This window comes from Colias croceus, chromosome 3, assembly GCF_905220415.1.
Source record: "Colias croceus chromosome 3, ilColCroc2.1".
Classification (NCBI taxonomy): Eukaryota; Metazoa; Arthropoda; class Insecta; order Lepidoptera; family Pieridae; genus Colias; species Colias croceus.
The window spans coordinates 8,821,536-8,836,267 of NC_059539.1; the positions used below are offsets into that span (position 1 = coordinate 8,821,536).

At 35.2% G+C, this 14,732-nt stretch overlaps 4 protein-coding genes across 6 annotated transcripts; 2 read left to right on the forward strand and 2 right to left on the reverse strand.

Moving 5' to 3' along the window:
- Window positions 1-269: 269 nt before the first annotated feature.
- Window positions 270-6,247, reverse strand: LOC123706438 (mRNA (2'-O-methyladenosine-N(6)-)-methyltransferase). Its single transcript, XM_045655710.1, has 7 exons — window positions 4,976-6,247; window positions 4,717-4,857; window positions 3,774-3,950; window positions 2,904-3,172; window positions 2,254-2,464; window positions 1,823-1,881; window positions 270-1,460 (listed from the first exon to the last, which is right to left on the reverse strand). Exons 1-7 carry the CDS (start codon window positions 5,903-5,905, stop codon window positions 1,235-1,237), a joined length of 2,013 nt encoding a protein of 670 aa, XP_045511666.1. The 5' UTR covers window positions 5,906-6,247; the 3' UTR covers window positions 270-1,234.
- A 1,007-nt stretch (window positions 6,248-7,254) lies between these two features.
- On the forward strand, window positions 7,255-11,893 carry LOC123706439 (2-oxoglutarate and iron-dependent oxygenase JMJD4 homolog). Of its 3 annotated transcripts, none has more exons than XM_045655713.1 (3): window positions 7,255-8,156; window positions 8,243-8,646; window positions 11,795-11,893. In XM_045655713.1, exons 1-3 carry the CDS (start codon window positions 7,639-7,641, stop codon window positions 11,848-11,850), a joined length of 978 nt encoding a protein of 325 aa, XP_045511669.1. In that variant the 5' UTR covers window positions 7,255-7,638; the 3' UTR covers window positions 11,851-11,893. The 3 variants fall into 3 exon arrangements, with proteins under 3 accessions (XP_045511669.1, XP_045511670.1, XP_045511667.1); XM_045655714.1 differs by lacking the exon at window positions 11,795-11,893 and adding an exon at window positions 10,507-10,562; XM_045655711.1 differs by lacking the exon at window positions 11,795-11,893 and having other exon boundaries at window positions 8,243-8,922.
- On the reverse strand, window positions 8,717-10,541 carry LOC123706440 (alpha-methylacyl-CoA racemase). Its single transcript, XM_045655715.1, has 2 exons — window positions 10,089-10,541; window positions 8,717-9,941 (listed from the first exon to the last, which is right to left on the reverse strand). The coding sequence occupies exons 1-2, from the start codon at window positions 10,194-10,196 to the stop codon at window positions 8,913-8,915; spliced, it is 1,137 nt and encodes a 378-aa protein (XP_045511671.1). The 5' UTR covers window positions 10,197-10,541; the 3' UTR covers window positions 8,717-8,912.
- A 91-nt stretch (window positions 11,894-11,984) lies between the features above and the next one.
- LOC123706441 (dnaJ homolog shv) lies at window positions 11,985-14,585 on the forward strand. Its single transcript, XM_045655716.1, has 5 exons — window positions 11,985-12,436; window positions 12,526-12,702; window positions 13,001-13,168; window positions 13,425-13,635; window positions 14,407-14,585. Exons 1-5 carry the CDS (start codon window positions 11,987-11,989, stop codon window positions 14,460-14,462), a joined length of 1,062 nt encoding a protein of 353 aa, XP_045511672.1. The 5' UTR covers window positions 11,985-11,986; the 3' UTR covers window positions 14,463-14,585.
- Window positions 14,586-14,732: the final 147 nt, after the last annotated feature.

Below are 14,732 nucleotides of genomic sequence, written 5' to 3' on the forward strand. Positions count from 1 at the left end.
CTATATTATAATATCTTAAAATTCTAGTTTACATAATAATATACTCTACTTGATTTATTTAGCACTGTCAGATTGTTTATACAAGTTATAAATTTTGCTGTTTTAGTCAATAATATATCTGCAACAAGGTATTATTTGAGGACTAACGTAATATATTTTTTTATTGATATATCTAGTCTACCTTCACTGAACAATAAACTATAAAGGCAGATATTTGTTTTGTAAAATAAGATTGTGAATAGCCTCAAATGATAATATAACATATTACGCGAATGGTTCCCTGTGAGATTTTCCGTTCAATTTTGCAATAGATTCCAATTATTATTATTTATTTATTTTTTGATAGTCTACAATCAATAGTTAAATGCAGAGGCCCTGAAGTGGCGTATCTCAATTAAAGATCACCTCGATCCCACAAATCTTAAGTATTGTAAAATTTGAAACTAACGCCGGTTGCAGAGCTTCACCGATCATCAGTGCGTACGTCAGTCGCGCTTGTCATAATATGTATGGAAATGCATAAAACCGTTCATAGCTAGACCGATGATACGCACGCGTATTGTCATACGTATTAGTTAGTCATATTATTGTTATTCATACACATTCTTGATGCGTATCGTCAGGACTGATGGTACGCACTGCCAGTCGGCGAAGCTCTGCAACCGGCCTAATGAAGATATCATAGATCATCTCAGAGAATGGATGATCTTAGGTACAAAATTTATGTACCTAAGACAGCGCCGATTTACCCCTTCCGGTTTCGCCGAGCGATCTGTACACTCATAATATTCGTGACATGTATATGATGGGTACCATGACACGGGTACCTTCACAGACCCCTTGTAGCGCTACAACTATAATATCAAACAGTGATTTTAGATAAATTTGCGTACATTTACCTGAAACCACTATATCATCAGCAAACCACGCACGCACGGTAAAAATTTGGGCGGATATCACTACCATAGTAAAAAGAGAGAAGTATATATATGTACGCGGAGGTGTTGTGTATTCATGTACAACACCCACACACAACGCCGCTCGATTCCCACTCTGGTACCGGTCTCGTGAGGGTCGCGCCATTGCTGTTGGTGTTTGTTAATACAACTACATACTTATCTATGTGACAAATGATAGTCCTGCGCCTCGCGAGTGTAAATACAGTGCGTTCCTAAACGCCTGGAGTTGGCCTACGTCTTCTCTTTTTACTATGTCACTACGGCGATTGGCAATATTACGTTCGTTTCTCGCCGGTGGGTGTCTGCGGGGTGTGCGGGGTGTGCGGGGGCTCGGGCTCGGCGGCGGGCGCGGGGTCGGGCTCGCGCAGCTTGGCGCGCGGCCGCCACGCGTCCAGCAGCGCCTCCACGCGCTCCTCCGTGGGCCCCCAGCGCGCGAACCCCGCCGCGTTCTGCAGCCACACCACCACCGTGCCCCCGCCCCATCTGAAGTACACCTCGTTCCTGCGACACGAGTATAGTTAAGTAAAAAAAACGACGTGTGTCACTCGGGGACTGCCGCGGTAAAGCTATTGCATGCTATGCCTTCAAGCCACACCTCCGCCCGTCGGAGTGGGGAGCGTGAGGTTTTTTCGTTACGGAATTTCTCGATTCGGTCCCCGCGCTCAAGGCCCGCGATAGAAGCTATGCAATAGCTTAAATAAACCACTTTATTGTACAATGCACACGAAATTAACAATTTACAAACCAAGTAACTTAAAACTAATGTACAATTTGTAATACTATTATAGTTAAGAGCTGTTTTAAAATTCAATTTTCAATCTTTATTCTCGTAAAACATACTTAAATTGAGAGTTACTACTTACTTTGGAAGCACATGTTGAAAGCCATGTCGATATTCGTGTTCAAATGCAGGAATGACGACCTGCAAAAGAAGATTTTAATGATATGTAATGCTACTATGAGTTCCGTATATATTTACTGATTGCATTGAATGGTAGCAAAATAAAAAAGGAAACTTGTACATTCACATTTAAAAATGTACCAATAAAAAGGAGGTTACATTTTGTTTTAAAGATACTTCATCAAATAAATAGTTATCATAATTATTGTTACATAGATAAGGTATCCAATTAAAATTTGTAAATTCGCATGCTGTATCTACATCCAGAAGGTTATAAATCAACTGCATGATAGTACATAATTAATAGAATAAATCACAAACATTTGTAACCAGTTTTGTAGACCAATAAAAAAAAAAAATACTGGAGACATAATAAAAAGTGCGGGCAATAACCTGTTTCCGTTTGAAGTGGCTGGCCTGCAGCTTGTGCAGCGCGTGCGTGCTGCGGTCGGGCCACTCGGGCAGCAGCACCACGAAGCTGAGCGGCTCGGCCGACTCCTGCAGCAGCCGCTCCATGTGGCGCAGCGCCGCCTCCAGCAGCTCCTCGCAGTACGGCGGGTGCGCCACCAGCGAGCCCGACACCGGCCGCAGCTCCAGGAACGGCCTGCAACGCGAACAATCAATGTTTTTTTACACATCTGTTCATTAAAAATACTAAAAAATATTTTTCGTCACAAAAGGACGTGAAAGTGAATTTGCTACAAAATGACATGAAATAAAACATAATATTAATGTCAATACAATAACAAGTTCTTTGTTTAATTTAGCTCTGTTAATACAGATAAGTAAATTTCTAGATTTGTTTGTTGATTTTTTATTTAACTTGGCATAATTATTTAGCAAATAAATTAAAATTTTCACTGGCTATTATCTGAACATACTAAACATATAATATTATTCTAGCCGTGTGAATCTGTAAATGGCTTATTCTGATTATTATTTATTATGTCACTATTTTTAATAATACAGCTGTAGATTCTCTTAAAATATAAATAAATTAAAAATATCGTATTAAAAAAAATGAGCTTAACAAGCAACCTCACCCCCTAGACCCAAAGTACGAGTCCGTATCAGCGAACGCGGAACAGTACTGCCTGAAGTAGCAATCCAGCGGGCTCGCGAAGCACTCGAAGGTGACGCCGAAGCAGCGCTGCAGGCACTCGAGCACGGGCACGGGCGCCGCCATCTGCGTGAGCTGCGCGTCCCCGCCCGCGCCGACCCACGCCGCGTACCGCCGCAGCAGGCACCACACGCGCGACAGGAACTGCTCGAACTTCTTGTCGTCGAAGCAGCTGTAGCGGTACAGGTGCTCCTGCAATTTGAAACATTATAAGTATTTTAACTACATCTTCCTATAAATTTTTAGGTGACTGATTGAAAAAATCACTACTGTACATTCTGGTGATAAAAGTGATTTTTATTTTTATCCTGCGTCTATCTAAACTAATATTATAAAGAGTAAAGGTTTGTATATAATATGTATGTATGGATTTCACGCATAAACGACTGGACCGATTTTGATGAAATTTGGCACAGACAATCTTTAGACCCTGAGAAAGAACATAGGCTGCATTTTATTGCGAAATATGTACCACGGGTAAAGCCGGGGCGGACCGCTAGTACTCTATATGCGGATAGAACTAACGAAAGGCGGGCGGGCAAAAAAAAAGGAAAACTACTTTAAAAAAAAAACTCACACTCACATTACAATGAATTTCTTTTACTTTTATAATATATCGATTTTACGTTTTGTACAACTTATAAACCAAAAAATTATTGAGTGCATAAGTAATTAAAAATAAAAAACTTTTAACGCAGGATTCTACTACATGGTTTCATTTTTTTTAAGAATTGTACTAATAGCAGACCCTCAACAATAAAATAAATTTCTAAGTTAAAAAGTGAGCACCCACCAATTTTTGTAAATACGCAGCGTTCAAGACTTGTGTTTCGCCCAGATATCGCAGTAGAACTTGATCGCGATCGAGGAAGTGTTCGACGAGCGGCGGTCTTGGTGCCGGCAGCGCGAACTGCACCGGGTAGCACCACACCTTGCGGAGCGCCGCTTGCTGTAGCGGTGCCGGCATCTCCTGTTTACGATACCAACTTTAATATGACCAGAGTGATAAGGAAAAAGAAAAACTTACTAATAAGTCTTTAATATAAGCATGATTTTTGGACATTGATTAACTAGAAGTGGTGAGAAAACATTTGTACTAACACAAAATAGGACCCAATTCAACAAACTGTTAATATGTAATCAATTTAATATACTATCCTACTGATGTGATACTACAAATGTACACAGCTATATAAAAATAATTGACTACTTAGTTTTTAGATCATATAAACTTGCACAGAGCACTGTCCAACTGGACACAGAATACTTAACAGACTTTTTTTTATTTCTCTTATAATAATGAACTTTTTCTTCCATCGATTAAAAGTGTATTTTGAATTATTGCTTCTCAACTTATACTTCCCTATAGCATTGTATGGATTTTCATAAGATTTTATTTAGAAAAAATAGATCTTAATGTTTTGCTAAAAACCAATTTCTATTGAATCTTTTCTATCCAATAAGAATTTTTATTACAAACATGAATCAATAAAAAAATTCATTTCAATGTGAAACATGGTGTAGTTTAATTACACAATAATTACTAGCATATTTTAATGATATAATTATTGTAATATTTTTATGCAATAAAAAACTAAATAAAAGAACATATGACTATGTACCTACATAGTCCCACAGGATACAATAGATTCTTCAGACATCAAATAAGAATAGAGTGAATTAAGAAATCATAATTAATTTGTTTTTGTTTCGTTTGAATATATTGAAATTATTACCTGAATACCATTTTCTTTTAAGAGAATGCTATGTTTTTCTCTTATTTTTCTTGCATATTCAGCTGATAAATGGTATATTTTTAAACATATTCCTTCTACAGAAGCCTTAGCTGTTTCTGCTAAGTGTGGTTGACATTGTCTCTGAAAAATAAATAATTTAAAATAAAATATATTTTATTTGTAGATTTTCGTTATCTCCCAATACATATCATAGCTTATGAATTAGACAGCTAAGAAAAAAACGCAGGAATATCCTTACTCTCAAATGTGCTAATCGATCTTGAAAGTCATCATAAGTTGCACCAACAGTTCTCCGAAGCCATTGAAATGTATCCTCCGCATTCCATTTGACAACTTTGCGGCTTTCAGGAGAAGCATTTCTGGATTCTATCATCTTTTTAGCTGCCTCTGCATATCGAGACAGCTGTTTTCTTGCATCCCCCGTAAACTTTGGATGAGTTAACTTAATAGGTATATCATTCATAATTTCCTCATACATTGACCTAGAGATCTCTGGAAAGCAGTGACTGGGCAGTAATGGATCTGACCCACCCTGGTCATTCACCTTCCTTTCCATCAACCATCTGTTAAATGAATCTTTAGGAGCATCTATACTTTCCCTAGTGTGACAGAGTTCTTGATAACATTGTCGCAATTTATTTGCTAATGTAAACCTGAAACCCTCGATTTCTGGATGAGGATGCGGGCAAATAGTAGGCGGACGTTCATATATCACAACATTTGTTGGCACTTCAATGTCCCAAGGACCAGCCAGGACAAACTTTTTGGGTGGAGGACCATTATCTTCTGAAGGTCGTCTTTTATTTGCACTTGGTGTCATGTTACCAGCATTAGGAGGACCTGTGTGACAAATCCCTAAAGGGTCTGTTATTGGATCAAAGTCTCTTTTAACTGCTGGTAATTCCCACATAGATTCTCCTGATATTTTATTCCAAAAATATGGACGATTCTCTCTCTTAGACCAATATTTTCGCCAACCTTGTTGAATAAGATCAGGATGTAGATCTGCTGCAAGATGCGGTGCAAGAGGTGCTGGTACCCCAGGCGTTTGTGGTGTATCCCCACTTCCACTAGGTGAAGATTGTAGCTCCGGTGACGAATCACTTTGTCCTGTAGTATTTTCCCATGAAGAGGAACCAGCAACAACTTTATCCCGAACATCGTTCATAGCGGTGATATTTTTATTGAATCTTGTCGTAAATTTCTAAATCACCAATCTACTTCTTTAAAGTGAAATAAGTTTAAAAATATTAAATTAATATGAATGAATGTTAACTAATAAGTCTCCTATAAGCCTGTTATTTTTGTTGGAATACTTGGTGCTGTTACCGCCAAGATTAACAATTGCATATATTGCTTTAATATTAGAGAAACACATGATAAAATATATTTAATTACTCTCAAAACTCATTTTATGAATTATTAAACATAAATGCACCAGAATTTTATGAAAACACAGTAAATATCGAATGTTTTACGAAAAAAATTGCTTTGCGTAGCTCTCCAAGCACTGCCATGCACAGATTAAAGAAATGAAAGCTAATCAACAGACGTCAACAACAAAATTAGTGTTGTGATCATTCAAGAAAAGTTTCGGTTTTAATTAACATCACTTTTTATAGCACCTAAATATTTTGAACAAAATTAATTTTTCCTAAAATATTATTAATAATTACCCACTCTATAACAATTTTTTTTAAAGATGGTAAACGAATAGCAAATATATCAAATTACGTAGCGATTATTATACGATCTATAATATTAATAAAATAAATAAAATACTCGGCAATCGTAATTTTGTTTCTGTTAAAATATTTCAAAAGATAAAATGAAATACGTTTATTTAATATATCTAAAGTGCGAGTCGGAATCGCGACTATGCGTACACGGTACAAATATGAAAAACAGCATTTACTGTAAAAAATTGGTCACTCCTCGCAATTTACCACCATGGCAATCGCTCCTTAACCTCCATTTTTTATTATTTGTTGATATATATCGGCAACTGAAATATATCATCTAAAATTTTCAACTGTCTATCTATCACAGATCATGACTCATGAGACGGACGGATGGACGGACTCGTCCCGTTTTTACCCGTTTGGTACCTGTGTTTGGTACGGAACCCAAAGAGGATATTACCACTACGTACCTTTAAAAGACTCACCGTGAATGGCTGGATTATACTATCGTTGCATACAGTCGCATAATTCGAATCGGTTTTATATGTCATAGATTTTAGTTAATTTTATGTCAATATCAATGCCAAAATTGATATAATGACAGATGAACACTGAAAAGTGAAAGGTGAAAACTTGAAAAATCTAATATATAAAAATCAATGCCACTTTTCGTTGTAATTCCATAACTCGAGAACGGCTGAACCGATTTCGATAATTCTTTTTTTATTATATTCCTTGAAGTACGAGGATGGTTCTTATGTAGAGAAAACGTTAATATGTACCACGGGCGAAGCCGGGGCGGACCGCTAGTAAAATATAATTTAAATTTCAGGAGTAGGAACGTCACGAGTAATTGATTATTGAAGAGTAGGTACCAAATAGATATTAAATTTACAATCCTATAATCTTGCACTATACCTACAAATAATTAAAAAAGAGTGGTATAAATTATAAATATCAAGTTAAAGATAACAACAGACTACCTATTTATAGGAATGTTTGCTTCAAGTTTACTTCAGTTAATTTCTTCCATCGAGCTAATATTTTTCAAGTGGCATGGTATTATTACGTAGTATTTTTTATTTGATTCATGAATGAGTATTTTCCAGATGTAGTAATGAAAGTTTTATTCATGAGATTTCAAATTGAAATATGTACCTACTGAGCAATTGATGAAAATTAATTAAAAACATAATAATCATAATATAAGTATATTAAAATGCAAACTTTAGAAATAAATAACATCCACAGAAGTATTTTTCAAACTCAGCCAAATTATTGTCAAATACCAGTTGTTGACTATAAAAATTTACCATACGACACCTTTTTTGAAAAATTCATGTTACCGAATGCTCCAGTTATAATTCAAAATATATGTAATGAATGGGAGTCTTCCAAACATTGGGTTGTGAATGACAAAATCAATTATGATTATTTTATAACTAACTATGGAGAATTTGAAGCTCCAATAGCAGACTGCAACAAAATTAACTTCAATGCTCAATGCAAATGTGATATGAAAATAATAGACTATATAAACTATTTAAAGAATGAAAATAAACAAGAGGTTTTGTACCTTAAGGACTGGCATTTGAAAGCAACTTTACAAAAGGAAAATCTTGCTTATAATTTTTACAAAGTCCCTACATGTTTTGCTTCTGATTGGCTAAATGAATATGCTGAAGATATGCAAGAAGATGATTTCAGATTTGTTTATATAGGTCCAAAAGATTCATGGTATGATTTAACTTTCATTAAACACTAAATACTTATATGAATTTGTATTTTTCATAAGTAATAATTTTAATAATTAATTTTTTTAGGACACCATTACATGCAGATGTGTATTCCTCATACAGCTGGTCAGTGAATGTTGTTGGTAGAAAAAAATGGGTTCTCTTTCCACCAGGAGAAGAAGAAAAACTAAAAGATACCCTTGGCAATTTGCCACTACTTTTCAACACACAAGATCATAAAAATATAAAATACTTTGAAATAATTCAAGAAAAAGGAGATGCAATATTTGTACCATCTGGATGGTACCATCAAGTTTTTAATTTACATGATACTATATCTGTAAATCATAACTTTATTAATTCATGTAATATAGAGAAAGTCTGGATGGCATTACTAAAGAATTTGGAAGATGTAGAGAAAGAAATAGCAGAATTTAAGGACAGCCCAGAATTTGTTAGTCAATGTCAAGTGATTTTAAAATCCTTATTTGGTATGGATATGCAAATTTTTGTTAATTTTATTATCTACATTGCTAAAAAACGAGTAAATCAAATGCATGGTAAAAAGTTTACAGTATTTAATGATTATACATTTGGCAATAACCATATTGCATTTGACTTAAAGATTCTATTAAAAATCTTAAAATACATTGATGACCATCCCTTAATTAACAATAAAATTATAAGCCAAGATTTAATATCTGAACACCATGATATTATAAAAAAAATATCTGAAATAATGAAATAAATAGATGTTTTAAAGATTAGATTTTGTTATGGCATAAACAATTCCCCTGTCTATTAAGTTATTTATTTCTACTTTACTGTAACCAAGTTCTAATAAAACTTCCACTGTATGTTGACCATGTATTGTTTGTTGCTTCTTTCCACTTGCTTCAGCTAATGTTCTTGACAATCTAGGAGCAGGTTCTGGAGCAACCAAATTATTATGATCTATATAGAATGAAGATCTAGAAGCATTACATTTGTGCTTGTGAACTTTGTTATATTCAACAACCGGAGTAACACATGCATCTAACTCATCAAATATAGCAACCCATTCATCTTGAGTTTTAGTTAAAAATATCTCTTGGAATTTTTTCCTATTTTGTTCTTCATCACCATATTGATTATAATCATCTTCCAGTAGCTGTAAACCTTTTAGGAAATTTGAATAGAAATGAGGTTCTATAGCACCTACTGCCATAAACTTGTCATCTTTTGTTCTGTATGTATCATAGCAAGCAGCTCCTCCATCCAATATATTTTTCCCTGGCTCCTGGTTCAAGAAAGGTAAATTTCTTGATTTGAAGAGCCAATTTGCTACATAAGCAGTACCTTCTACCATGCTTGCATCTATTTGTTGTCCTTTTCCAGACTTTGTTCTTTCAAATAGAGCCATCAAAATTCCTAAAGCAGATATCATGCTTCCTCCAGCAAAGTCTGCCAGAAGATTTATAGGAGGTTTAGGTGGCTGCTTATCTTTCTTTAACATTGAGAGTACCCCTGATACTGCAACATAATTAATATCATGTCCAGGCTTATCTCTATAATAACCACCTTGACCAAATCCTGATAACCTTGTATAAATAAGACGAGTATTTTCTTTCATAAGGACTTCAGGACCAAGACCAAGTTTTTCTAATACTCCTGGTCTATAGGTATCAATAAGGACATCTGATGAAGCACACAGTTTCTTTACTACACTCACACCTTCTTTTGATTTTAAATTTACAGATAGCATTCTTTTCCCAGTACACATTACGTCAACTGGTGATGGTTCTATCTGTAATTTGAAATTTTTAGAATAAAAATTAATATTCTCTTATAAATATAGTTGCAAGTAAATACAAAACACACAAATTAATTTATAGAAGTTATTGAGTTCCACATTACTACTGAATAAACATTTTTAAAACTCCACTGTACTCACTTTAGAAACAACTGTAACTGTTGCTCCAAAATCAGCTAAAATAGACCCACAAACAGGACCCGGGGCCAAACCAATCATTTCCACAACTTTTATGCCTTTTAAAGCCATATGATCTGTTAGTTTTCAATACTTACTAATAAATAACATGTACCTAACTTACTAATTCGTTATGTGCGAAACTGTGACAATTTAAAGTTACAAAGTCCACGAATCAGTACACGAAGACATAAATATTCATAAATAAATAAAAAAAAACAAACTTGTATTTAACTAGTTTATAATGTGCTATTACAATTTCGGTGTATAAGGGTTATTGTCAACATTCTATATCTTTCTTTATACCCTTCTTATACTATATTATACAAGATAAGAAATAGATAATTATTCAAAATAAATTATCAATAATTTAATGATAAAGGAAACCTGAAAACTTGTTTGTTTGACTTTGAAGTTTGAACATTGAACAAACAAACTCCAAAAAACAAAATATTTTGCTGATTGCTATGTTGTCACTGTCAGTTGACACTGCTTTGCCAACATTGCCAAAGAAGAAAAAAGGTATCTGAATTAAAAATGCTTTTTCTTTGTATTCATAATTCATATTGTACAATTTATATTTGAAATGGTTAACAGTATGATCAATTGCAGATTGAATTATCTGATATTTGCTAGAAAATAAAATGTCAAAGGTACTGCTGCAACGGCAAGACGCCACCGTTATACGTGTGACTCCATATTGTGCAAGAGTTACTGGCTGAATCATGGATCGCTTGGAGCGCATATTTGGGCGCAAGTTTTTAAAGTGGATCGGCCAAACGCGTTCCCGCGATCCGTGATCCAGGATCGCGGAGCATGGATCGTGGATCGTGTTAGGCCGATCCACTTTAAAAACTTGCGATCCCAAATATGCGCTCCATGCGATCCTAAGGCGATCCGTGATTCAGCCAGTCTAACTCTTGTACAATATGGAGTCACACGTACAACGGCGGCGTCTTGCCGTTGCAGCAGTGACTTTTATAACACTTAAATGTTTGCGCAAAAAATCAAGAAAAATAAATCGATAGTTTTGGGTGAAACAATTTTACAAAAATCGATTGGCATCTGGCTGTACGCAAAGTTAGTTTCAGATATTCGACTTTCTGAGATGTCCATGGTGAGATGGATCGCGCGAACCAACACAACACAACACACCGCGCGCATCACGCAGCTGAGGCACCTTTGTAGCGGGCACAAAAACCGCCCGCTAACGGATCGCATGAGGTAGGGAGCGCGCGCTCCAAAACGCGTGCATGGATCGCGCGCGGCACGTCCACACCGCCCGCATCTTTTGATCGCGCGCCTGCCGCGCGCGATCGGATCGCGATGGATCGACCGGGGTGGACCCAGCTAATCGCAAGTTTTTAAAGTGGATCGGCCTAACACGATCCACGATCCATGCTCCGCGATCCAGGATCGCGGATCGCTGGATCGTCCGGTGTGGACCCAGCTAATAAACAATTCGCAGTACAGAGGTGGTGGTGGTGAGCATAGAGGATGGATGTATAACTGAGAGCGATGAGACAAATATGTTTAAATATAATTTCAAGAATTATTTTTACAAAAAATTAGTGAAGTTATAAAAATGCGAGCTTATCGTCTTTTGATAGATAGAAAAATACGAGGCTATTTTCTATTGGTTTACTAAATTTTGACATAATCTCTTTTAGTTCTAGGCATTTCCGTTCTCTCGACCAATCAAAGAACGACGAATTGTCTTGTCTAGCTGACTGAGTTCAAATCTGTCAAAGTTGAATTGTGAATGTGATCATAGAAGTAAAATGTGTTTCGTTGTTATTGGAGATTGTAATTTAGAAAACCAATGTTTTATGTGAAAAAATAATAATAGATATATTTTAATCATGCTCCTCAGGTCGACATACGTTTGTATCATTTACTTCATATCAACTTTAGTTTTAGTAACCGCTGGTCGGGATTTTTATCAAATACTTGGCGTATCACGCTCGGCATCAACAAATGATATTAAAAAAGCCTATAGAAAATTAGCAAAAGCTCTGCATCCAGATAAGAATCAAGACGACCCAGATGCATCGCAGAAGTTTCAAGATCTTGGAGCCGCATATGAGGCCCTGTCAGACCCTGAAAAAAGAGAGTTGTACGATAGGTGCGGCGAAGATTGCTTGAAGAAAGATGGTATGATGAACAATAATGATCCCTTTGCAAGCTTTTTCGGTGATTTTGGTTTTCATTTTGGTGGCGAGTCTCAGCAACATGAAACACCTAGAGGGGCGGATGTTGTTATGGAACTTACTGTTACATTAGAAGAACTATATAATGGAAATTTCATTGAAGTGAGTACAACAGGTTTTGTTTTTGTATTCATATATAAATTTCTATGTAACCAGATTGTAAGTAAATATGTATGATGACTTGATTTCAGATTACCCGTAACAAACCAGTAATAAAGCCTGCATCAGGGACTCGAAAATGTAATTGTAGACAAGAGATGGTAACTAGAAATCTGGGTCCAGGTCGTTTCCAGATGATGCAACAAACAGTCTGTGATGAGTGTCCTAATGTTAAGTTAGTTAATGAAGAGAGGCTTTTAGAAATTGAGGTAAGCTCTTTTGTTATTTACTTAGGAATGTAGCTTTTAATTAAAAGGTGCTTGAAAAAGATTATTATTTTAAAGAATACAGAATAGATGCGAATCCATTAGTATGAAAATAATAAGTTAATTTACTGTGCAAAACAAACCCGGGCTCCAAATATTGACTGTTTTTAGAGTCAGAAGTTAGCTACTATTTTATTTTATTAAATTGAGGAAAATCAATAAATGAAGCCCTTTATATTTCATACTTATAGGTACTTCATTGTTGGTGTGTGTTAAACTATAAAAATAAATATGTATACAGGTTGAAGTGGGTGCACCAGACAACCATAAGACAAAATTAAGAGGTGAAGGAGAACCACACATGGATGGTGAGCCAGGCGACTTGGTCATTGTGTTCCGTACAGAAAGGCATCAACAATTCACAAGACGCGGAGATGATTTATACACAAATGTCACTATATCTTTACAGGTTAGTTTGATCAATGACCTGAAGATACCTGAAAGTAGTATGTTTAAAAAGTAATTTAACTAAAATTGAGATCCAGAATTAAATAAAATGTGGTCTTAGAAATGCAGATTTAATTTCTCAGAATTGATTTTCACACTTTAATTTCACATGCCATAAATTGTATCAAGGCCATATTTGTGATAACAATACAGTTGATAAAACAACTGGTACATATAATATAAACAATGCGTTAATTAAATTGTTTCCTTTCATATAGGATGCCCTAACTGGATTCACATTGGAATTAATACATCTTGATGGTCATAAAGTGTCAGTATCAAGGGATAAAGTGACATGGGCTGGGGCTCGTGTGAGGAAGAAGGGAGAAGGCATGCCCAACTTTGAAAATAACAACCTACATGGTAACCTGTATGTCACGTTTGACATAGATTTTCCAAAACAAGACTTTACTGATGATGAAAAAGAAGGTAATTGATATTTAAATAAAAATTTGATGTCTGTTAGTAATTTGATTATCAATAAATTGAACAACAAATGTGTTCTATTTTGTCAATTAAATCGATGTAAACCTAATAAGCAGGTTTATTGAAGCATTTTTATTATCTATATTACATATAATAAATCTGTAGAAGGGTCAATTCTGTACATTGAAAATATTGAAAAAATAAATAGCAGGGGGTGTTACTGGATCAATACCAAACCCAAATATGTGATTAAAAAAAATTTTTGTCTGTCTGTCTGTCTGTCTGTATGTGAAGGCATCACGTGAAAACTAGCGGTTCGATTTCGATGAAACTTGGTATAATTATACCTTATTATCCTGGGCGTAAAATAGGATACTTTTTATCCTGGAAAAATACGTAGAAAAAAAATTAATCTTAATTTTTCAGTTTTATCCATAGACGTTGTTCCGTAGAACCGCGAACACACGTTGCGTATTATTATAGGCCTAGCCGTATTTGGGAATTGGGTCCAATTGACATTTATAAGATGTTATTGTCAGAGGTACTCAAAATGGATAAATAAACCATCCACGCGAAGACCGACATCCGCGCGGACGGAGTCGCGGGCGGAAGCTAGTATTTTATAAATTTGTTTCTGATCCATACAGAAATTTTAGGCAATATACTAATTATGATACACTCAGATTTATGAAATTTTAAAACAGCTTACAACAAATCTCAAACTGATTCAATTGGCAAATTAAATCCTGATAACACATTTTTTTACTGTTACAGCTTTGCGGAAAATCCTCCGACAATCACCAAATAATAAAGTGTATAATGGACTTTAGTGAAATAAAAATTGACTTTAATTTATTTAAGTAGTAGTGAATTTGAGTGGTATGATCATATAACATGTGAGTCAATATATGAAAGCTCAACGGTTTTTGTAAAATAAAGTTGTCATGTACCTATTGATTTTTTTTATTTTACCCATAAAACCATATAACAACCATTAGATATACGAGTGAACACAACAAAGTAGGACTATTTTCGATAGGATCCCAGTAAAGACGAAAGAAAATTTGTGTCTGTCTGGCAGATTGCTAAGTATTGAAATT